The sequence below is a fragment of the Chrysochloris asiatica genome, unplaced genomic scaffold, assembly GCF_000296735.1.
Source record: "Chrysochloris asiatica unplaced genomic scaffold, ChrAsi1.0 scaffold00176, whole genome shotgun sequence".
Lineage (NCBI taxonomy): Eukaryota > Metazoa > Chordata > Mammalia > Afrosoricida > Chrysochloridae > Chrysochloris > Chrysochloris asiatica.
The window spans coordinates 5,091,766-5,117,223 of record NW_006408694.1 but is presented as its reverse complement, the minus strand read 5'-3'; the positions used below and the strand labels follow the sequence as shown (position 1 = coordinate 5,117,223).

General features: G+C 36.8%; 1 protein-coding gene across 2 annotated transcripts in view; it reads right to left on the bottom strand.

Moving 5' to 3' along the window:
* Window positions 1-25,458, bottom strand: part of RB1CC1 (RB1-inducible coiled-coil 1) — a 74,670-nt gene that overhangs the window by 17,154 nt on the left and 32,058 nt on the right. For both annotated transcript variants that reach the window (XM_006871860.1, XM_006871861.1), the window contains exons 10-16: window positions 25,122-25,183; window positions 23,700-23,803; window positions 22,548-22,674; window positions 20,557-22,454; window positions 5,430-5,595; window positions 2,975-3,083; window positions 2,635-2,875 (exon numbers count right to left, since the gene is read on the bottom strand). In XM_006871860.1, the coding sequence (XP_006871922.1) occupies window positions 2,635-2,875; window positions 2,975-3,083; window positions 5,430-5,595; window positions 20,557-22,454; window positions 22,548-22,674; window positions 23,700-23,803; window positions 25,122-25,183 (2,707 nt within the window). The remainder of the gene's footprint in view (window positions 1-2,634; window positions 2,876-2,974; window positions 3,084-5,429; window positions 5,596-20,556; window positions 22,455-22,547; window positions 22,675-23,699; window positions 23,804-25,121; window positions 25,184-25,458) is intronic.

Sequence of the window (25,458 nt, the reverse complement as noted above, 5' to 3'; positions counted from 1 at the left end):
CACAGAGTCGGTGATTCAAATCCACCAGCCACTCCTCGGAAACCCTAGACAGGGTCGCTCTAAGTTGAAACAAAGTCAACGACACATAATAGCAATACAACATACCAACTACACATAATAACTAAGAACTCTTCGGTGATCTGTGTGCTCTTTTCTTCTATATGAAATATTCCTCATTAGAGTTTTAATAGCTTTTACCTTGAATTGCAGGTTTGATGGTAACAAAGATTAAGTACCAGGGATGTTATGTCTCATTGTTTCACACTTTCTGTACCATTTTGCTTGTGGTACCTCTCTTGTTTATGAAGTGTATAGACTGAGTAGGAGATGGATTTCCCCGACTACTTCTGAACCCATCGAGGTTTTACTGTAATAATAGGTCAAGTTTATCTTGTTCATACCTGTTTGTAGTAATTTCTAGCATTTATGCTATGTTTTATAATAACCACCTGTGGGGTAATTTATACCCAAAGATGTTATCTATGTACTTGGATCCTGAGAGATAACCTCTAAAACCTTTCCTCAGGGATTGAAGTGTCTTTGTTACCTTCAAGGACTTCAGACCACACTTACTCTACATTTTATGTTAATGACATGACTATGCCGCCTTCAGGATGGGCTGCACCTCAATGCAAAACAAAAATCCTCACCATTGGACCATAAATAATGATAAATGGAGAAAATGAAATCTAAGACTTCATTTTGCTTGAATTCACTATCAATACTAATGGAAGCAGTAGTCAAATGATGTACTGTATTAGGTAGCAGTACTTCAAAGCAGCTGCCAGAAATTTAAACCAAATGCAGAGAAGGACACTATCACTGACAACATCTGCCGCATAAAGTGTTCAAGAACAAAGATATCTGTTTGAGGACAACAGTGTTCCTGAACTAAGCCATGGTACTTTCGACAACCTCATATGCATGTGTAAATAAGGAAAACCATGACAGAATTGATGCATTTGAGTTATGGTGTTGGAGAAGAATTGCTGTAAGAACAAACAAATTTGTGTTGGGAGAAGCATAGTCAGAATGCATCTTAGAAGCCAGGATGGCCAGACTTCATCAGACCAGTCCCTGAGGAAGGACATCATGCTTGGTAATAAAGTGTAGGATCAGCAAAAAAGAGGAAGACTCCTGAAGAGATGGATTGGCACAGTGGCAGCAGTAGGGGCTCAAGCTTTACAATTTTGAGGATGGTGCAGGACCAGGCAGTGTTTCGTTCTGTTGTGCATAAGGTCGCTATGAGTAATTTTTAAAGTATAGTGTATTCCATGAATTCTGTGAATTGTTTAATAACACATTATCAAGCCCAGGAACTTAGTAAGAACCAGTAGATTAGATGTCAGGGGGATACTGAGGTGAGTTCGCATCCTGAGAGACTGGACAGAACCTCCAAACTTGCAGCTAGTAGATCAGAGGTGAAGAGTCCAGGTGATACAGTAGTTAAGCACGACACTGTTATCCAAAAGGTCAGCTACTCTGCTGAAGAAAGACTGGCAGTCTGCTTCTGTGAAGGTTGTTGTTGCTGAGTGCTGTTGAGCTGGTTCTGACTCATAGTAACCCTAAGTAGGGTTTCCCTGGAGCAGCTGGTGGATTTGAACTTGCGACTTTGTTCGCAGTCCAGTGCTGATTCTACAGCACCACACCTTAGAAATCCTATAAGACCTCTGCCATCAACTTAATGGCAACAGTTTTGGTGTTTACATCAGAGGTGGCAGGAGCCCTTAGGAAATCCTGAGCTTGTAGCTGACATCTAAAGCTTAAGGCAGACACGGCACTTTGGAGGACTGTGATGGTGAACTTGTGAGATCTGACCTAGTTTGAGGGAATAGGGTCCAAGTAAGAGGTGATGCATGTGAAGCTGGTGTTAGAACAAAAAGTAGCAAAGGGGAACAGAACTCATAATAAATGTATTTGGATTGATGAACAAGAGTAGTATTTGATTTCTATGCATCATGCTTATAAATTTTATGCCTTGCCTGCTCTTTTAAAATTACATTTTATTCATTTTCTTTTCTTTACCAATTTGAAACCTTAGCAATCTACTTCTAAATGGTTTACTTACTTTGAACATATCCTTAAGCTTTATGCCTTTGCATGTCTAATGTTAAACAGTTTCTATATCCTTTAATTGGACTAGACAGAAACCTAAAAATAAGTGGGTTTCAAAAAGTTCGTGGAATAATTCCATTATTTTTTAATTCCATTTTTCCATGAATTTTTTGAAGAACCCTTATACATCTTACATTTCAAAAGCCTCCTCAGTCCTATCTGTTCTCATTCAACACTTGTCCCACAATCCACATGGTTCTATTTATGATTATTCATTATTACTTTAACGTGCTATCCTGGGTATTGAAACTTAAAGCTTAAACGCTACCTGTATATAAAAATGGTCCATCACCACCACAACCTAGGATAATTTTGATACACATTTATAGTATGAAAACCACTTTGAAGTGACTCATATATCAATACAATCAAAAATATTAAAATCAAAGAACTGTAATAGCCCAACTATTAGTTTTAGGACCTTAATAATATTAAAACATTTCTCTTCTTCATAACTTCCTACTTTAAAAAATTATAACCAGTGGCTTAGAAGCCTAACTAACATAGAGGCTGACTTACTGCACAGACATCATGCTTGTCTCCATTGCTGAATCCAATCTCCCTTCCTCTGCTGCTTCCATAGTGGATCTCTCTGTTTCACCAGGAAGTTCAGGGGCACAAGCTCCATAAAGCTCTGGGGCTGCAGTTCCATAAGCTGAAGGAACAAAGCTGCTACTACGCAACTTACTGACTTCCTCTTCAAGTTTTTTCTTTTCTTCAAGCAAACGAGCTCGATCTTCAGAAAGTGACTCTATCAAATCTGAGGGCCCCAAATTGATATAAGCATTATATAATGAAAAACAATTTCAAATGGATATATAAAAAGAAATTTACAATGACACAACAAAAAAGTACTAACCTTTATCTCGTTCTTGTTGCTGCATTGTACTTTTCAACTTGTCACTTAGATCATTTATTATATTTTCTTTTCTCATTTTCTCTCTTGTTAAAACAGTGTTAAAATTGGTCTGGAACAACAGAGCAATTACTACTTAAATTATCTGCATGAACGTAGAAGGATAAGAAAATAATCTGTATGTGGTAGTGTGTGGAAAAGACACAGCATGATTTAAGAATGAAGCACAGGGAGAAAGTGGGATAAGGGATATCAAATGAGAGGGCTGAAATCATTGAGATGAAATGAAGTGTATGATTTGTTGAATGTAAAACTGATATGCTCTATAAACCTTCACTCAATTTGTAAGAGCAAGTAAAAAATGCTTAGTTTCAAATCAAAATGTTAACTTATGATATGATAAAATGGTAAAGGCTCCGTATTGAATATGTTGACAACAAACTGGAGAATTTTATAAAGATTGACTGCAATATCTCTATTGCCTACACCTCTATTAAGAAAATCTCATTGAAATTTCATATCACTGATAAAATTACCTAAACTGAATTGGTAGTTCCCATTGAAACATTTTAAGAGTTACTTATATCTTTTCACAATCAAAATGTTCTATGGTCCTTGGAGCAACAAGTAGTGCTAATAATGCTGGCAGGAGGAGGGCTTAATACAAAAACAAAATAAAAAGCATTTTAAGGTAAAATTTAACAAAATTCATTTTAATGAATCTAGCCAGATAGGTAATACAGGAAGATCGTCTCAGAGGAACATTTACTATGTGGCTCAGCATTAAGAATGTATTTATATGTTTGTTGTTGTTAAGTGACGTCGAGTTGATTCCAACCCAGAGTGACCCTTTATAGGGTTTCCAAGGAGCAGCTGGTAAACTTGAACCACCAACCTTACAGTTCAAACGACTTTGCAGTCTGATGCATTAGCCCACAGGATTCTGAATATTAATATTTGCGAAAAGCATATTATCAAATTGTTAACTGTCATTATTTTTGTTTTGCTTCTATTATATGAAATGGATTTGGAGGACCATTATAACACAACTAAAATACACATAAGGGAAAGGTAAAATAAAAACTTTAACTGAAATCTGTAAGTTGTTGCTAAGTGTCGTCAGGTCAGTTCTAAACCATAGCGACCTGGTACAGGGTTTCCAAGGAACTGTTAGTGGGTTTCAACCACTGACCTTGTGGTTAGCAGTTCAGTGCTTATCCTATAGCATCGTATTACAGGATTCTAATTCTTATAAATAGGGTACAAGTTAAAAGGAATTCTGGTGGCACTGTAAGATAAACACTGAACTACTAACTAACCAAGAGGTTGGCAGTTCAAATCCACCAGCCACTCTGCAGGAGAAAGATGAGGCTTTCTGCTCCTGTAGAGATTACAGCCTTGAAAACACTATAAAAGGTCATTATGAGTTGGTATCAACTTGATAGCAGTGAGTGAGGTACAAATTATCCTAAATAGTTTTCATTATTTTAAACTGGAAATTACTTTAGAAATCACCTGTTCTAATCTGACCTGATAGGATATTAAGAGGCCTTAAAATATGAAGAACTAAATTAAGATATGTATCAATTAATTCATCCTCAACTTAATTCTGGAAATCTGAAAGTGTATATATATGCATGAAGACAGAACAAGAATGAAAGATTATACAGAATGAATCAAATAAATTATAAATTCCTATGATCAAAAATAGAAGTCATGAATAAACTTTCTTAGACTATTCTTACTCAACACTGTTGGCTCCCCCCATCACTGTGAGCCCATTACTTTGGCTTTCATAATAAAATGTAGTGCTGGCCACAGGTGGAATTAAGAAATCTGGCAAAACATCAGCTGTTCTTTGTGGCTATGGCGAAGGTGACTCTGGATTCCAATTCTGTTTAAACATTTGAATTCCTGGCTAGAATATCTCTTGCCACCGATAGTTACATTGAAGTGTTGTCTTGGAGCCTGTTGTACATTTAATAATAAATTTTTTAGGGAAAAAAAAAAAAAAGAAATCCTACAATGGTCCATCTCTTTAGTCCTATCTTAGCTGTGTGGTCAGTAAACCCAGGCCAGAATCCTTCCAGAGCTGCTCTTCAGTCTTTGTTATGCCCAGAATTCTGTACCACCTAGAATTAAAGTAACTCTTTTGAAACAAACCAAAAAAAAAAAAGTGATGATTGAATCTGTCTTTTTTAAAAATTGAAAAATATAAATCTGGTTACAGCAAGAAAGTAAGAAGTCACGTTTCAAACCCTTAAGGGCTTTTAATATTTATAGTCTGAGGAAACAATAAAAAGGGAATGAGAAAGAGTAGTCAGAAAAAACAGAAGAAAGTGTATTTGTTAGCTACACAGCTTTTGTTAGTCCATGTTTGTTCATTTACTATCTTCCTTAAATTATATTTGTTAATGTAATACCTTCCTTCCTTAAGTCTCAAATAAGGGTAATATACCTGTTGTTCAGCGATCAAAGATGTTCGAACATTTTGTATTTCTTCATTCTTTCTTTTTTCTTGCTCTTCAAGTTGTTCTAGAAACTTAGCTTTTTCCTCCTGAAGTTTTTCTTGAAGTTCAGAAACTAAACTTGAAGACTCTTCTCTGGTAGATTCAAAGGCAGGGCTTTAAATTTAAATATAATATCAAGTTTAAAAATTATAGAAGTTATCATAAATATAGCAGATATATTGATTATATTAACTACTTCATAAAGGATATTTATCTTACTTAAATAACAGTAGTTAATTGGTGTTAAAGACATTTCTGTATGAAACCCTCTTTATATACCTACCAAGGAAAGGGAAACTAATACAAGGAAAATGTTAAGAACAGACGATTTGCTTTCTGTAAGGTAAATTTATCTGATTTACATCAGATAAATTCAGGGCAATCTATTTTCTATCAGTATATAGTAATACTTCCAATATAAAAACCCATGTACCTCCCTAGGGTTTTTCCTGGTGTGGTGCTGTAGTATAAGCACTCAACCTCAAAGTTGGTTTGATCAACAAGGTCGGCAGTTCAAACTCACCAGCCACTCTTTGCAAACCCTATACAGGGTCACTATGAGTCGGAATCGACTCGATGTCACTTAACAACATAATTTTATATGACTACTAAAAGAAGAAAAATGAAACATATTACTAAAAATAAAGTCTGTTTAAAGGTTTTTTTCCTCTTTATTAGCTATGAATAACACAAAGCTAAAGCTGAACTTTAGTATTTACTCCTGAACACATTAATTGTCCTCAAAACTTGGTAACACGTGAGGCTGACAGAGTGTGAGAGGTGAGAAGACGCAAAGAGAAGAAAGCTAACAATATTTTAGCTTTTGGTGTTATTAATCTTACCAACTTTCAACCTAATGCCATCAACTACACTAAAATATGATAAAGCACAGCAAACAAGCAGTCTAAATTAGTACACAGTCCCAAAAACTATCTTGGTAAGAAGACTGTTAAAATGTGAATTTGATTTTAAATCACATTTTAGTTTTTCAAATCAGGAACGTTTTTTTAATCAACGAATATATTTAAAATATTTGCTTTAATTAGTCTCTATATAATAATTTCCAACTCAACTGAACTGTAAAAACGATGATTTAAAAAAAAATGATGCTGGCAATTTTGACTCATGATGTATATGAGTACAACTGCGCTCCATAGAATATTCATGGATGTGATCTTTCAGATATAGAATATCAGCCTTTCTTCTGAGGTTAACATGCTGTGGATTGGAACCACCAACCTTTTGGTTAGTAGCAAGGGCTTGCCATTTTTGCTACTGATAATGTTAACTGACAATCACACTGGGGATTAACAATTACAATTTTTCATTCATAAATCTCCAAATTCACTGATATAACCTGCCAATTCAGATAAAGTTGTCTGTTTATTCCCTAAGAGTGCTTTAAATGGCCAAATATTAAAAATGCAGTTTGGTTTTCCTTTATTCCTTGAATGTCTGGGAGAAGCACACTCACACTGAGTCTTAGTCTGAGATGTCTTGCTTAGTTTCCAAAATGGATGGACTGGAGAAATCTTTATTGTATCGTAACAAAATAAACCACAGGGGAATTTTTTTTTTTTAAAGTTTATCCTTTGGGGCTGCAATGGGGTGCAGGGATCTGCAAGCGGAAATTATACTTTTTTCAGAAAAACTGACCAACTGCATAGTTCAATGTATTACTAAGGAACTAAAAGATTACTAACAATGAAGTTCTCAGGCTAAAGCTCATTTACAACTCATACCAAATGTGTCATTGAGTTGATTTTGAATCATAATAATCCTGTGTTTCCAAGGAGTGACTGGTGGATTTAAACCACCAACTTCACAGTTAGCATTCCAGTACTTAGCTTACAGTACCACACGAGGACTCCAGGGCAGCCAACTTCCCCATAGGGTTTTTAAGGCTATAATCTTTATGAAAAGTAGGTTGCTTCATCTTTCTCCCTTGGAGCAACTGGTGTGTTCAAACCATGAACCAACCACCGGGTCACCTTTTAGGAACCAAACATGTAGCCAGTGCTACCAGGGATCCTAAACTAGGGATGTTGTTACATGCCATCGAGCCAGTTCCGACTCATAGCAACCCTGCAAGGAGCGCCTGGTAAGTTTGAACCACCAACTTTGCGGTTCAAAATGACCTTGTGATTCAGTGCATTATCCCACAGTGCCACACCAAGATAACACTTCAGGATTAATTTCTCCTTTTGCCAGGTAAAGACACACCTTGAAGAACTACCCATAGAGTTATAAAGTGAATTGAAACTGTTATGAGGGAAAAAAAAAATCTATATTCCAGGGTAGTTAAAAATCAAACCAGAAAGGAATAAACTATTAATTGAATTTAAAAATAAATTTAAATATTGTATTAATTTTGATTAATCTATTTTGGCAGAAATCTGGGACTATTATGGAAATGCATCTGATATAAATTTAGACAGGACAAAACTAATTCTGAATCAGATCACAATTATTCATATGTATGCACTAATAAGAGACTCTAGATTCAAAGTTTGCTAACAGAAGCCAGAGCTAACAGCAAACATGAGATGCTCTAGATCAGGGGTAGGCAAATTATGATAGCCCATGGGGTCAGACTCAGTCTGCCATTTGTTTTGTGATTGAAGTTGAATTAACACATAGACACTCATTCAGTCATACAGTCTAGATGTTTTGTTATAATGATAGCTCAGTAGCTTGGGCAGAAGATCGCATGGTCTACAGTACCTTAAATATTTACTATCCGGCCCTTGGCAGAAAGTTTCCTTACCATTCTCTAAAGTCCATGATTCTCAAAGTGTAATCTGCAGAACTCTGGGGGTGGGGTGGGGTGGGTATCCAACCCAATTTCAGGGGATCAGTGTATTTCACCTCTTTGGCATTTGACCTGATGGTAAAACTACTGGCACTTTAACACAACTTAAGCAATAGCATCGAAGTTCACTTCTATTATTGTGTTATTCATGGCAAGACACTGTTGTTGTTGTTGTTGTTGTTTAATTGCAGCTTCTTTTTTAATGCCTTTGATGAAGTAAAATAAATTAATTTGATTAACTCTTCACTCTTGAACACTTATCTGATTAACATTCTATTATACAATGGGAAGTACACTTAAAGCACTCTTCTGTCCACTGTAGTATGATGACTGCTTTCCTGGAAAAGTACTTAACAATTGTTTGAGCTGTGTAATGACTTTGTTACTGGTTGTAAAAGCATATCACTTTTCCTTTTTTTTTTTTTAAAAAAAAGAAGGCAATATTATGCGTATCCAGGCTTTCTTCAAAGAACTTCCCAAAACTGATGACATGTCTGTTATACTCCAATGAAAACTGGAAATTTATTAGTGATATAAATTATGAGTCTAAGAACAAAACTTTAAAATTCTACTAAATTTGTTTTTTAGTCAATACAAGTGTGATACCTTCCAACGACTTAAGATGTAAGAAAGGTGTTGGCATTAACAAATCAGATTTTTGAAATAGTTAATAACATGTATCAACATTTGGAAAATATGCATACCTCAAGGAGCTCATTTTCTAAATGGTCAGATATTTATGATATAAAATCATGACAGGGTAAATGGAAAAATAAATCAATTACTTTCAATGTATGAAAATATTATACACTTTCAGATTGTACTCTGCAACTAATGTCTAAGAAACTACTACTTATTGAATTTTGATTGGGTATTAAAGAAGAATATTCACAATCATCTTGCCTGTCATACTCTCTGGTGGCTTGTGGGTTGTTCTGATGCTGGAAGCTAAGTCACTGGTATTTTAAATGCGAGGAGGGTTACTCATGGTGAATAGGTTTAAGCGGCACTTCAAGATTCAGACAGACTAGGAAGACGAGTCGGTCTGCTTCTAAATGATTAGTAACTGAAAACCTTATGAATGGAGGAAGAACACTGTCAGATAAAGTACCAGAAGATGAGCCCCTCAGGTTGGAAGGCAGCCAAGATACAACTGGGGAAAGTTTTTTCCTTAGCGTTAAGGATGTGAATACAACAAAATTCTGAAACCTTCATTTGTTGATGTAGTACAACTCAAATGGGAATAAATGGCTGCAAACATCCACTAATAGCCAGAACATGGAAAGGACAAAGTATGAATCTAAGAAAATTGGAAGTCTTAAAAAAAATTAAATGAAATACATAAAGATTGATATCCAAGGCATTAGTGAGTTGAAATGGATTCAGCCAGGCTGAATCAAACAATCATATGGTTTCCTGCATTGGGAACAACAAACTGAAGAGGAATGGCATTGTATTCATCAACAAAAAGACCATTTCATGATCTATTATGAAGTACAATACTATCTATGATAGAATAATATGGCCTTGGTGATAGGATGCTGGAGATCCCATGACAGAATTTTGCAAGACCAATGACGTCTTCATTGAAAATACCTTTTATCAACATCATAAAAAGTGAACCTCAACATACAAGTATGAACCTCCTCAGATCAATACACAGGAATCAAACTGACTACATCTGTGGGAAGAGATGGTGGAGAAGCTCAATATCAACAGTCAAGACAAGGCCAGAGGCTGGCTGTGGAACAGACCACCAACTGTTCATATGCAAATTCAGGTGAAAATTTAAGAAAATTAGGGCCAAAATATGACCTTGAGTTAATCCTGCCTGATTTTAGAAACCATCTCAAGAATAGATTTGATGCATTAAACACTACTGATCAAAGACTAGACGAGCTGTGGGATAACAAGAACATCATATGGAAAGAAAGCAAAAGTGCACTAAAAAGGCAGGAAAGGAAAATAATAATAAGACAAAAATGGATGTCAGAAGAGACTCTGGCTCTTCAAGAGAAAATCTACAACAAGCAGACCAGCCTGGAGCAGCAAGAAGAACAGAAGATACTTCTTGAAAGAAAGACTAATAGGAAAAATAAAAATCGCTAATAGCAGTTCAACTGATTACTACAAGAACAAGCAAGTTGCTCGCCCAGGAGACATCAAGGCAAGTGGTCAGGTCCCCTTCCAAGGCTAAGATTCAGTGGGAATACTCGAGCAGACATGTGCTCTGACTGGTGACCTAATAAGGGAAGGTGAGGGAAAAACAACAATGAAGCCGAGCGCTAAGTCCTACCACGTTCAACAGACTCCTGTGAACCAGGGTGGGGACCTGGTTGGCCAGCAGTATGACAAGACCTGGGGACTCTTGGGCCCAGAGTCAGTGACATAGCCACAGAGGACTAGAGTGGAGTGTCAAGTGTCCAGCTGATAAGAAGAGGGAGCATATGCACAAGAACACCCACACTTGCAGATAATACCCACTTGACCTGGCTTCAATGACTGGATGATCAGAACTCAGAAGAAGAAAGAAGAGGAAAAAGTAATCTGATACAATTTGATGAACTTGGCCTATACCTATGGATGCAGTAGCTCAAAAGAGGGAACAAATCTTTATAGCGAGGATCATTCCCACCCCCTCCATACACAGGGTAGACAGGGATTGGCATTGGCTACCCAAAATTTGTATGTGTGGGGGGCCTACAAAGGGAAGAAGTGACTGGCTTACAAGCTTTCAAGAGGGAGCCTAGATCCAGAGGGCGTGGGGGAAGTTAGAATCTCCACTGAGTAATATTCAATCTGTCTGGACAGCAGGGCTGATGAAAGGAGATGGGGATAGGACTCTTGTAGTACAATAGTGAATAATTGCTATCAGGACTCACTGTGAGGGTTGGAATGTACAGGTAGATGTTTTGTTGCAGAAGAAGGGGAGTGGTTGACTTTGCAGTGCAGGAGTGGAGTGTGGGACGCTACCCAGAGAAACAGTGATGTCAGAGATGGAGGCAGAGATGATGACATGGAAAGATGTAGTGGCTGGGGACTCTAGAACCAGAGAGGGAGAGGGACTGTGTGTTGATGACCGGGTGGAAGGATTGCAAGGTATACTCTTTGGTTGGTTGATGATGCATGGAAGGTACTGTAATCATGGCAATGAAATAATATATGATAGGATGAATGTAAAGCTAATGTTCTTCCATGTAAACTATCAATCACATAATTCACAATAAAATTTTTTTTTAAAAGAGAGAAAATCTCCAGGAACTGGAAGATAAGTGTATGTAAAAGAACTGAACAAAAAATTTCAAAAGGCATTTCATAAGACAAAGTACTGAATTGTGAAAAGAACTGGAATTAGAAAACCAAAAAGGAAGAACATGTTCATTCAGTATTTCTCAAGCTGAAAGAATTGAATAAAAAATTCAAACCTTGAGGTGTAATATTGAAGGATTCCATAGGGAGTTTTGCTATGGTACTGTAGGATGAGAACTGGAATGTTAACCACGAGGTCGGTGATTCAAATGAACCAGATACTCCTCAAAAACCCTATACTTACAATAACAAGGTCACTGTTAATCAGAACCAACTTGAAGGCAATTAGTAAGAATGTTGTTATGTGCTGTCGAGTCGGTTCCGACCCATAGCAACCCTGTACAGGGTTTCCAAGGCTGTAAATCTTTACAGGAGCATAAAGCCTCATCTTTCTCCCGCGGATCAGCTGGTAGTTTCGAACTGCTGACCTTAAGGTTTGCAGCCTGATTCGTAACCACTATGCTACCAGCGCTCCTTGATAACAATAACATGGACAAAATAGTGCATGTTGCAGAAAGAATCATAAGAAGATGGAAGGGATACACAGCAGAATCCAGGTATCAAACGATAATTGGTTGGTGTTCAACATTTTAAAAGGTAACATATGATCAAGAACTGATACATTGAATAAAGAAATCCAAGCGGTACTGAAGCCAGTGGCAAAAAATGAGGCTCCAGGAACTGATGGAAGACAAATTTAAACGTTTCAACAAACAAATGCAGTCTATGCCATGAATTCTAGAAGATAGCTAGCTGGCCAAACACCTGGATGAAATTTATATTTGAGCCTATTCCAAAGAAAGGTGACACAACAAAGTGCAAAAATCATTAAACAATATTAATATCACACGCAAGTAAAATTTTCCTGAAAATAATTCAAAAACAGTAGCAACCATAGATCAACAGGAAGCTACCAGAAATTCAAGCCAGATTCAGAAGAGGATGTGGAACTATGGATAACACTGCTGATGTCAGACAGACCTTGGCTAAAAGTAGAGAATATAAGAAAGATGTTGATTTGTGCTTTATTGACTACACAGAGGCACTCTACTGTATGGATCATAACTTACTATGGATAATATTTAATTGTACATAAACCAAGAGGCAGTTGTTAGAAAAGAACAAGGGGATAATGAATGGTTTAAAATTAGGAAACGTGTATTCCAGGGTTGTATTCTTTCATAATTTGAATGATGAGCAAATAATCCAAAAAGCTGGATTATGTAAAAAAGAATGTGGCATCAGGATTAGAGGAAGACTCATCAAAAACCTATTATAGACAGATGATACAACCTGGCTTGCTGAAAGTCTAGAGGACTTAAAATAAATACTGAGTGATGAAGATCAAAGACTACTGCTGTCATTACTGATTTCACCTCAAAGTAAAGAAAACAAAAATCCTAATGAAGGGACCAACAATGGGACCTCACAAATAAACAGAGAAAACACTGATTGCTCCACAATCAATACTTATGGAAGCAACAGTCAAGAAATCAAATGCTGTATTGCATCAGACAAACCTGTTGGATTGACACAATGGCAGCAACAATGGGCTCAAACATAGCAATTGTGAGGAAGACACAGGACTGGAAGTGTTTCGTTCTGTTTTGCGTAGGGTCACTATGAGTCAGAACTGACCCGATGGCAATTAACAATTCTACTCTACAACTAGCCTTTCAGAATCTATTACTTATTGAATTTTGATTTAGTATTAAAGACTATTCATTTATCAAAAAAGGCTATTAAAGTATGAAATATTAAAATATTCCTATACAAATAGGTGTAAGGTTCAATTTCTTTATATACGTCAATCAAAAACAATACTTCAGTACTATAACAGATAGAATACAGAAGTAGATATGAGAATACAATGTCACTCTTCACTAATTTATATTTTGGAATAGCTTTTATATAAAAAATTGTATTTACATTAACATGTCACATGGGTTTATATTTTAATTAAATAAAATGTAATGGGTTTTTAATTATCTTTACAATTTCTCAGTTTTAATTTCAAATACAATAATCGGTAGACATAATCCACACAGACTCCTGGAGTTGCGCTGTAGGCTAAGTACTGGACTGCTAACCACTAAGGTGGCAGTTCAAACCCACCAGCCACTCCTCAGAAACCCTGTATATGGTCGTTATGAGTCAGAATCAACTTGATGGCACTAACATAATCCATATAAATTAACTTTTGGGGTTCCATAATTTTTTAGTATAAATGGGTTCTGACTTACAGAACCAGTGTGCTTTTTGTATGTCTAAAGGACTGTGAAACACACATACACACACACACACACGTATAAAACTATATGACAGACTTCATATGGCTTGTTAACTCCTAAAATACTATCTGTCAGGGACTCCTTCCTGGTCTAGAGGATGAAATCCAAAAGATGAAGGAAATAAGTATACTACATAGAATTTATTATCATTCTCTAAACCTGAGAGTCCAGAAGAATCTGCCTTTACAAAGGCTTTGAGAAAACTGCCTTAAAAAGCAGAGATGCTCTATAGTACAAGGATAGCAGAGGGAGACAAAATGCTTGAAATGGTGAAGGCAAGATTCTGGAGTGGTGGTTGTAAAGGGACATCAAGTTGGTTCCAGTCCATAGCTACCCTGTATAGGATTTTCGAGGAGCAACTGGTGGGTTTAAACTGCCAACCCTGTGGTTCGCAGTCCAGTGCTAATCCTACAGAGCCACACCAAGAGTACTAGAAGTCACTAAACTATCAGAGATGGGGTGGCTTCATAATAGGCAGCGGTGTGAGAACCAGAAGAATCTTTGGTGATGGTTATTCTCAAGGTTATAATTGAATGGGACAAATAAAAGCTTTATTAAATTGTTGGCAGTAAGTACCTTCGAGTCAGTTCTGATGTTTTAAAGGATTTCCAAGATCCTTTAAAGGGTTTCAAAGGAGCAAATGGTGGGTTTGACCCACCACCTTGTTTGTGGCTAGCAGTCCAGTGATGATCCTACATCTTCACACTAGGACTCCAGAAAATTAGCAAAAATGAAAAACTACATACAATGGTCAGAGACCTGACTTAAATCAAGAGACTCACAATTCTTCACCTAATTCCCAGATCGATTCAATTTACAAAGCAAGAACTTCTCCAAATTGAAACTGAGTTTCCAAAGAAGGAACCTATTACCAAAATGTTATTAAGTCTTCTAATTGTCACCAAATGTGGCCATTTTCCATGCTATCTGTGGGGATTAGACAATGGTCTAATAGATCCTAAAGTCACTGTGAGATTATGGGCAGACCCGGTGGGTCTCTCACTCATTAATTTGTTGTGATCTAGAATTTGCAGCAGAAGACATATACTAATTCCATTATGACTGATTGGGCAAAGTAAAATTGCTAGAACAGTCACTTCTTTCAAAAGACAGAGGAGAACAGAAGAACTAGATGACGTCCAGCTACCACTACTGACTGTTCTAATCAAAGCCACAACAGATGGATCCTAACAGCATGGGAGGAAAAACAGGTGCAACCTCAAATTCCTTTAAAAAAAAAAAAAAAATCAAACCTATTGGACTAGTTGAGACTGGAAGACTCCCAGGATTACTGCCCTGAAATACTCTTCAATACTTGAATTGAAACTAACCTTTAAATCACCTTGCAGCAAAATAATATAAAAAAACCCACTGCCATTGAATTGATTCTGACTCACAGCAAGTAGATTAATGGAAATGGAACCACCAAAGCGAAAATAATAAAGTTCATGCATTGTGAAGATTGTAACCAATGTCAGAGAACAACTTGTGTTGAATGGGTACCTAAACTGTTCTGTAAATCTACAACAAAAAATTTAAGCAGAAAAAAAAAAAAAAAAAAGAGACATAGGAAATTTTCTTTTACTTCAACTTTAATATGCATCCTATCCAGAAGATATTTCATTGTGGAGACCAGCAACCAATTGGCATACTCCAATTGTAGCTACCATTTCAAATATCATGTCTTTGAGCAAACCAACAAAGTCTTTGCTTACCTAAAAGAAACTACTGCTCTGTTAAATTTTGGTTTATTCTTAGTAGTACTGATCAGAATGTGGCAAACTATTTTATAGAGACAGTAAAAAATGCAGGATCTTTAAGCCAGACAGCCTTAACTTCTACCAAAAGCTGCCAGAGACAAAATATAAGCGAACAGACATATCTACGTTCTAGTACTGCTCTATTCACAAAAGTAGATGTGGGGCTGGATTTCCCCAGAGGGTGCTGTTTGCTTTTACATATATAAGGGAAGCCATGTACCTTCAGTCATATCAATCTTCCAGTCCTGCTAAAATCAAGTTGGCAGGGGTACTGGTCCTCTCGTTATTCCTTAAGAACAGATGGTAACATCCTGCTCAGCCTAATGAAGTAGCAAGTACTGAAACAAGATGCATGCTAAAGGTGAACAATAAAGCTCACAAAAATTCTGGGGTATGCCAGCATACTGGCCCAAGACATACGTATGATACAGACGTCCCTTTTAATCACATGTGGAGATGCTTCTCTGACCCATTTGCTTAAAAGGCTGCCTGTTCTTGTGTAGGATATATACTTCCCAGCAGATGGTGCTTGCACCATGTACAACAAAAATGTATGTGGTGGAGCCTTTGGTCAAATCCAATGGGGAAAACACCATTGAGACCCTTAGGATTTAAGAGATGATTAATTTTGTCTTGCAAAACAGTTTTGATTTTGACACTGGGACGTTGTAAAATGAAAAATTTAACCTTAGACCCACTAGTTACTATGTAACCTGAGTTGCCTTGGTGCCTGTCCCATCAAACCATGAGGTTGGATGTGCAGTATTTATCATCTGGTGGACATACATGATTGGGTTCAAATATGTTCTAAAGGCACTGAAAATGTCTAACAAGTTCAGATTCCCACAGTATCCATGCTTGTTACATTACTTCCTTTCTCTCCATCCACAAGTGTTCACTGTAAGGAAAAAATAATGTTGGCCCTTGGCCCTAGTTTACTGATGATGGTACACAATATAAGGACAATATTTTAAAGTACAATTGAAGTGTTAGAGGCCCCTTAATTAAATAATAGCTAAGCGGAATCTACTCAGTGGAAACATGTCAAGCACTTGAAGGGAGAAATGTCAAGGTCTACAGAGATGAGGGGGGAGTGGGGCTTAAAAAATTTCATGAAAAAATGGGAAAGGCAACGGAATTTTCCCCTGAATTTTTCCTGCTCAAATGTTGTTAAGTGCCGTCGAGTCAGTTCCAACCCATAGAAACCCTGTACAGGGTTTCCAAAGAGCAGCTGGTGAACTTGAACCACTGACCTTGCAGTTCAAACGACTTTGCAGTCTGACGCAGTAGCCCACAGCGCCATGGAATCATAAATAAAAAAGCAGGGAAGTGAGCTGATGCATGCTTCCGCACATCAAGCTGATCTGGCTACCACCACTTGGCAGCTGGGTGATCACACTGAACCACTTCTATCATAAAACGGACAGTAATCTGTCTTCAGAAGAAACAACTATTTTCCTACAGATTTACTTTCCATGCTCTCAGTGTTTCTGCTAAAACCACTATTGTTGTTGCTGTTGTGAAGTGCTGTCGAGTTGGTTGCAACCCACAGCGACCCTGTATAGGTTTCTGAGGTGTAGCTGGTGAGCTTGAACCGCCGACCTTGCAGTTCAAATGGCTTTGTAGTCTGGCGCACTAACCCACAGCGCCATACCAGGACTCCAAAAAAACACTATTACTGTACTTTAATCCACTAGAATTATTTTTGACCACGGGAATTCATTTTACAGTGAAAGAAATATAGCACTCATGCCCATGGAAGTCTAGTCTTACCAAATAAGCCAGTTAGTATAATCACTGGCCTGATACAATTGTGGACCAGTCAATCTGCTGAAGACTCAATTACAGTGTCATGTTGTTGTTGTTGTTAGGTGGCATCAATTCAGTACTGACTCTTAGCGACCCTATGCACTACAGAAGGAAACAATGCCTGGTCCTGGGCCAACCGCACTATTGTTTCCATGCTTGCGTCCATTGATGCTGCCACTTGGCCAGTCCATCTCACTGGGGGTCTTCCTTTTTCTCTGACCTTCCACCTTACCAAACACGGTATCCTTCTCCAGTGAATGGTCCCTCCTGACAATATGTCCAAAGTATGAGAGATGAAATTTGTCCATCCGGCTTCCAAGGAGCACTCTGGATACACTTCTTCCAACACAGATCTGTTTGTTCTTTTGGCAGCCCATGGCACTTTCAATATTCTCCTCCAACACCATAACTCAAAGATTGCTGTTATATGTTCTGAACCAGAACTATGGTACTAATTCTTCCACTTGTATAATACATAAATGCGAGAATCAAGGACTGTAGAGTAAAGAGCTCCATTATCACCATTATCCTGGTATGGTGCTATGGGTTAATGTGTTGTACTGCAAAATTGGCTTGATCTGCAAGGTCAGAGGTTCAAGCTCACCAGTTGCTCTTTGGAAGCCCTATAAAGGGTCGCTACGGACTGGAACTGATTCAAAAGCACTTAACATCACAATGAACAATTAGCAAACATTTTTATTCCTATCCCTGCAACTATGTTGCTACTGTTGTTAAATGCCACTGAGTCGGTTCCAACTCACAGTGACCCTGTCCAGGGTTTCCAAGCAGTGGTTGGTGGGTATGAACAGCTGACCTTGTAGACCAATGCATTATCCTACAGTGCAGCACCAGGACTCCTATGGACTATATTAGAAAACTAGAAGATGAGGCTTTCTGCTCTCGTAAAGATTTACAGCCTTGGCATCCCTATGCAGGGTCGCTATGAGGCGGAACTGACTCCAAGGCACACCACCACCACCACCACCACGAGACATAACCAGGGTCACAGTGCACTGGAAGGTTAAACTACCATTTGGCTACCTAAGGCTCATCATGTCAATGAACCACCAGGGAAGGAAGAATGCTAGTATTCCCACAGCCAGTTAAAAAAGTTAATGAAAAACACAATAACTGTATAAAAGAAAGATCACAAACGTCATGAGTCATGCCTATCGCATAAAGAACTAGAATCAGCTGAGGTACTGGCTAATGCGTAATAGAAGAAAGCTCTACGTATCTACTAGGGTTATAGGATCATTCCAGTGATCAAGCCTGTACATACCAATCAGTTCTTTATCTTTGTCCTTTTCTCTTCCCCTGGCATATAACATTAGTTATATTAGTTAATCCTGCATTTTAGCAAATAACCTAGAGAATATCAAAGAGTGATTATGACTGAACAGAAAGAGGAATGAACACCTGAATGTTTACTCTAGGACAGCTAATATGACAGAAGTTTGAGTCTCACCTTTTAAAGACAGGGTAATATGACAGGTATAAACTGCATTACGTTAGACAAGAAACATTGTTTAAGTGTCTTTATTTCGGAGCTTATATGGATAAAGAAGATATTTAAGAATGCTGGATGAAAAGGGGGTGTGTTCAGGAGTCAATTGACTGTTTATTATCTTGGCATTGCCCTCACCCCTTTTCTAAGATCTCATCTGCTTTGCAATGCTGAGATTCTACATTTCTCAAAATCCCCTGTAGAGTTCCAGGTTCAAGTCCGCCAATGAAAAAAACACACATCAGGTATGGAAGGTGGAAAAGAAGCTCAAGCTTATTCTTGAGGTGGTTGTAGCCAGATGCAGTTTCACAGTAGCTTCCTGTCAAGCACTGAGCACTACCCTTTAAGCTACTGCAGATTGTGTCAAATCTTTGGAGCTTTTAAGATACTCTTGAGTACTGCATCAGCTTTTCAGGGAGTCTTTGAGAACTAGAAGCTTCAGAGTGTGCTTCAACCTCCGTTTTCCTGAAACTTCACTTAGAGATTTCCTGGCCTTCGGCAAGGACTCCGTTGCCCTTTGCTCCCCAACTCTGTAATCATGCATGCAAATCCTAATTCCCATACCAAACCCTCTAATCTGCCCAGAATATAATGTTTTTAATTTTCAACAGAAGGGAATGCTTAATTGTTCAACAGCTTATGAGTATTACATAGCAGGGAATTAATCATAAGAGACTGATTAATAGTGATATAGCAAGAAACAAAGGTTAAAAAGATCTTGGAAAAATCAATTATAGAATTAATTGATATGATTGTGTTCTTAAAATTTGTCTTTTAGACTACAAAATCCCAATAATATTATAAAAATAGAAACATCAAAGATCAATGTTCTGTGATCGAAATACAATTAAGATCAATCAGTAACAAAATAAAAGTGCCCCCCCACCAAAAAACAAAAACAAAAAAAAAATAAACCCTATCAAAATGTCACCATTTACAATAATTGAAATTGTTTAATGTAACCAAGAAACAATTATGAAAACTAAGAATTTTGATTTAGTCCTTGCTAAATCATTCTCACAGTCTTTGTATTTAAAGAGTCCTAGTGTGGCGCTGTGGAATAATGCGCTGGACTGCAAGGTCCATTTGTACTGTAAAGTCAGCGGTTCAAGCTAACCAGCCGCTCCTTGAAAACTCTATACAGGGTCACTGTGAGTTGGAACAGACTTCAACAGCATATAACAACAACAATATCTATCAATGTAATTTAAAGAATCTTGCATATAATTTTTACAAGAACTCAGAAAGAAATCAGTAAATAAAGCAAAAGAAAGAGGACATTTACAACTTTAAAAACTGGAAAAAAGAAGCTTCCAAAAATCATTTCAATATTTCAAGAAAGCACTTCTTTCAAAACTCATTAATAGTCACATTTTAAAGCCACTACCGAATCTACGTAATCTCTTAACTTTTTAAACACTGGCAAAATACTATTATACAGTTTAAAGGCTTTGCTTCATATAGTATCCCAAAATTGCCGTATTTAAGTTAAATGAGTAAATCAGGTTACAATAATCACACATACACAATTAAAATTTGAGTTATTATATTAATTTTATGATTCCAGACTATAAACTTATTTCTTACCTTTTTGCTAACTGAGTCTCAAGATGTTGAACTGTATCTAGCAGCTCTTTCTCAACAGCATCTCTACCCCTTTTAAATTCTTTGAGAGCAGTCTGAATGGCTTCTTCTTTTTCACAATTCAGCTTCTGAATTAACTGTTCTCTGTCTTGGTCCTGGCTTGTGACCAAGTTTTCTTTGTCCTTCTCAAGTTTATGGATAATTGCTTCATATTTTTCCTCTTGTTGGATTATCTTTTCATCTTTCTGCTTTTCAAGAGTACTCAATTCTGAATCCAATTTATTCTGCAGTTCAACTATTTGATCTTTTAGGTTTTTTTCTATTTCAAATGCTTGGTGATACAGAGATGTTACTTTGTTTAACTCAGTTTTAAGCATATCTGATTCCTCTTTGTGCCTACTGATTAACTCTGAAATACACTGATCTTTTTCAATTGACATTAAAGTTCTCAACTCTGCTAAACCTACCTGATAATTATCATTATTATCTTGAATCTTTTGGGTTAACTTACTTATCTCTGTTCTCAAATTTTCTGTCTCTTGTTCAAGGAGAGATTTTAAGGTCTCCTTCTGCTGGGCTTTGCTTTCTTCCAGCAACAGTTTTATTTCATCAGTTTCAGCTTCCTTCAATGCAAGTTCAACCTCTAGCTTGCATCTCATATCAGACAAATCGGAAACCTTGAGTTTTAATTCCTGCAGCTGTTGTTCTTTTTCCTGAACAACTGTTGCATGAGACTCTTCTATCTGATCTATTCTTTGTTGATTTTCCTCTTTTAATTTCTCCAAAGAAACTTTGTGCTCTGACATAACTTTTGCAAACTCCTGTGTATGCCTGACTTGCAGAGTATCCTCTAATTCCTTAAGATGACTTTGCTCTAAACACTGAAATTCTGTTTTCATTAACTGTATCTTCTCATCATTTTCAACATGGAGCTTTTTTAAGTCTCCTAACACTATTTCTCGGGACTCTTTCAGTTCTTTAATTTCACAATTTTGAGTGTGCATTATATTTTCCATCTCTAACAACTTCTGATCCTTTTCATTCTGTAGGCAGATGACAGCTTCTTTTTCATGTTTAACTAAAGCAAATTCATTATCTTTATTTTGTAAAACTTCCTCAAGACATACTAGGTCGCCTTTCAATTTTTTAATTTTGTTTTCATTTTCTTCACTCTCCTTTATTAGTGCATCAAGTTTAGCTTCATATTCATTTTTTAAAGTTTGAAGTTCTTTTTGATATTTTTCTTGTAGTGTTATTTCCAGAGAACATTTTACTTTTTCAATAATGTTTCTTATTTCAACTGCTGTATATTTTAAAGAATTTGAGAAGTCACACTGCTCTTTTTGAACGAATGTTCTAAAGTGACAAAGATCTTCCTTAATGGTTTGTATACTGAAGTGAGAGTCTTGGGCAACAACTCTACATTTTTCCAATTGGACATTTGAAGCATAATTTCCTGAATCCTCTTTACCAATAATATTTGTATCCTGCATACGTCTGCTATCTATTGCATTGATAACTGATGAATACAGTGATTCCACCATCATTTCTGGGCTTTGTGGATCACTTATAGGATTAGGAGATGATAGATTTTCTTCTATTACAAACTCATTCACAGCAGACATAAAATCTGATTCAGGACTTTCTGCTAGTGAATCCAAGTCTAAAGAACCTTGGTCAAGAGTTTGTTCTGTGTTTGGATGGGGGATAGTTTCAAAATCAAATGTATGTGCGTCAATGCTATCGGGAGATAATTCTTCTAAGGGACATACTGCAGGACATAAGGGATCCTGAACAGTGAGTGGAGGAGGAGTTTTTGGTGAGGTAGTAGTTGTAATTCCTGCTGCACTTTCTGTCCTTGGTGACGAAGCAGACTGTGGAGATGCCTGACTTGCAGAGGTCTGGAAAACAGAGGGGAAGGAGGCTTAAAGAGCTATAATAACACACCTTTTCAAACTAATAAAAAGAACCATTTGAAAGAAATAATAATTTGCCTTTTGTTCACTAAGAAGGTCTGTAATGGTCTGTGACATTTCATCCAAACTTTGTGCTGCTTTTACCAAATTATGCAGAGCAAGAACATGCTGGTGTAGAGGTTCAAAGTCACAAAGTAAGGGAACCCTGAAACAAAATACAATCAAATTAGATAGATTTCTTTAATGTCAAAATGCATTGTTATAAAATCATATCCTGTCCATCTAGGTCTACATATTGTTGGAAGGGTTGTTTCTATCTCTAACGCTTACCTGAAGAACTCTGCACTCTTCAGTTTACACTAAAATGGTAGCCTGGTACCCTTGGGAACTCAAATCATGTTCCTTTAAAATGTACTTTTGTTATGGAAACAAAAAGAAGTCTGAAGGGTCAAGATTAGGCCTGTAGTGGAGATGGGATAAGGTATTCTTAAGACATTTTTGAAGGACAGCCCTTGTTACCCTGAAGAATTAGCAGGTGCACGGTCGTAATGGGGAGAAAAACAAAACAAAAATCCTAGCCTTTTTCTCTGTAATGCAGTTTTTTAATTTTCTTAAAACTTCCTTATAATCAGGTCTCATGGCAGTCTTATGTCTTCTGAGTAACATTTATCAAAATTATACCTTTGAAATTAAATATATATATATTGCCATAACCTTCTGAGCTGGCTTTTGTCTTGAACTGCCCTGGCTTAGTAGATCCCCTCCGAAGCCATTGCTTTGACTGAATTATTATGACTATTATTTTTTTTTTTTTTTTTTTGCAAGGAAGTTTAATGAGACTAAGACAAGCATATTAGTGAAAGAACTCATCTGCAGTCATCCACTGATTGAAGAGACACATTTTAAACACATTTTTCTTAGAATAAAAAGCTAGTAAGTCAGAAATCTCCCACAATATGCAAGTAAGATTAGTGTGTGCAAAGCATAGTGTTCTACTGTACTTTCCCCCCTAATTTTTATGTTCCCCCAAAATTTCCTAAACAAGTCATCACACAGCCATCTATGGCAAATTATTCAGTAATCCTGGAACCTCTTAAGAGAGTACTAGTAGGTGGTGCTACTTTCTACATATATATATATATATTTATATATATATATAAATAAAAGCTCTTTTACATATATATATAATGAAAGCGCTTTAAGGTGATAACTGATAATAATAGCATTTACCTGAGGAATGGCTGAACTTCTGAAGGACAAAATGATTGCAGGAATTGTAAATCTTTTAACGAAATATCTGGAAGCTCACAGTCAAACTTTCGTGGCTTTTGAGTCTGTATAAATAAAAAGAATTTATCACAAAATAAAGGACAAATTTATAAGTAGACTTAATATAATGAAATTCAACAAAACAGATAATCGTATCACATTTCAGAAACAATAAGACAGCTCAGTACTCTTCAAGAAGGACATGGTATGGTATTTTCTCGATTCTTTCATGAATGAAACATTGCTGTTAAGAGTCATAGAGTTGTTTCAATTCAGTGACCCTTACAGAGTTTCGAAGGGGGTTGGTGGGTTTGAACCACTGACTTCTGGTTAGCAGTCCAGTGCTTATCCTACAGCACCATACATGTGATAATCCTCTGTTTTTATTACCTATTTATGGAATTCTAGCATGCCCATCAATATTAAATGAAGCAATTGAATGTTTCACTGACACACAGACTAATCTTAGATTGGCATATATAAAATGTTGGGCTGCTAATCTCAAGGTCAGTGGTTCAAACCTACCAGCTGCTCCATGGAACAGAGAAGGGGCTGTTTGCTCCTGTAAATATTTAATCTCACTTAGTCTCGGAAGCCCTAAGGAGTAGTTCTACTCTGTACAAAAGGGTCCATATGAGTCGAAATCGACTCAGTGGCCCTGAGTATATAATACAATCATGGTATGTCTTATTTTTATAAACCGAAACTAAGCGTACAGCCAGCAAGTTCAATTAATACCTACCCAACAGGACAAAGGCTGCCAATATTTACAGAAGCAGATTGCCACATCTTTCCCCTGCAGAGTGGCTAGTAGGTTCAAACCACACACTTTTTGCTTAGTACCTGACTGCTCTAAGCACTGCAGGACCAGAGCTAGTCTTGTTAGTATAACACAGTAAAAATATTCTTTTTCTGTTACATTAAAAAAAAAATTTTTTTTTTCACTATTTCCCAAAATAAAACTCTCCATCAATTTCAGGTTCAAGGGTGGGGTGGGGGTCGCTCCTGGACAACAGAATGCATGAACAAATGGCCACTTCTTAGATGGTGGTCCTCCAATAGGATTAGTTTAAAACTATGTGAAGCTAATGTGTCAAGGTTTATTCTAATGAATGCCAAACGAAGAGCCAACCTGTTCTTGTCAAACCATGAAATAAGGAAACAAGAACAACAAAAAAGATCAATGGAGCTATTCCTACCAATCCAAAGAATGTAGGTCACCATTTTTGTTATGAAGATTAAAACTTAATGCCAACTGACTTTTGAAGCCAAAGCACATTTTATGTTGATTAAAAAGAAAAACAATTAGCTATGTTCCCAGGATGGAGACAGGTTTTTTTTTAAACCCTCATATTTAGTCAAGGGTAGGAAATAAATACCTACACAAAAGGAAGGGGGCCAGGAGTCCAATCCCCTAAACAGCCGATTTCTTAGGAAAGATTTCCCTGTGTAAATAAAGTAACAATATGATTACATCAAAACTGTTCAAGCAAAAATAATAATAATAATAATAATGATTTCTGGTTTTTATAAAACTAAGTTACAGTTTGAGGATGTATATAATATTAGATTCAACTCTATTGACTAATGTTTCTCTAGTTTTCAATGGTTATTAATATCTACGGCCCGAAGGTAAAATCTAGGGGGGGGTAGGGGTAGACAAACGGTAGATAGTTAAATAAATAGAAAGCTATAGAAAGATGAGGCTTTCTACTCCCGT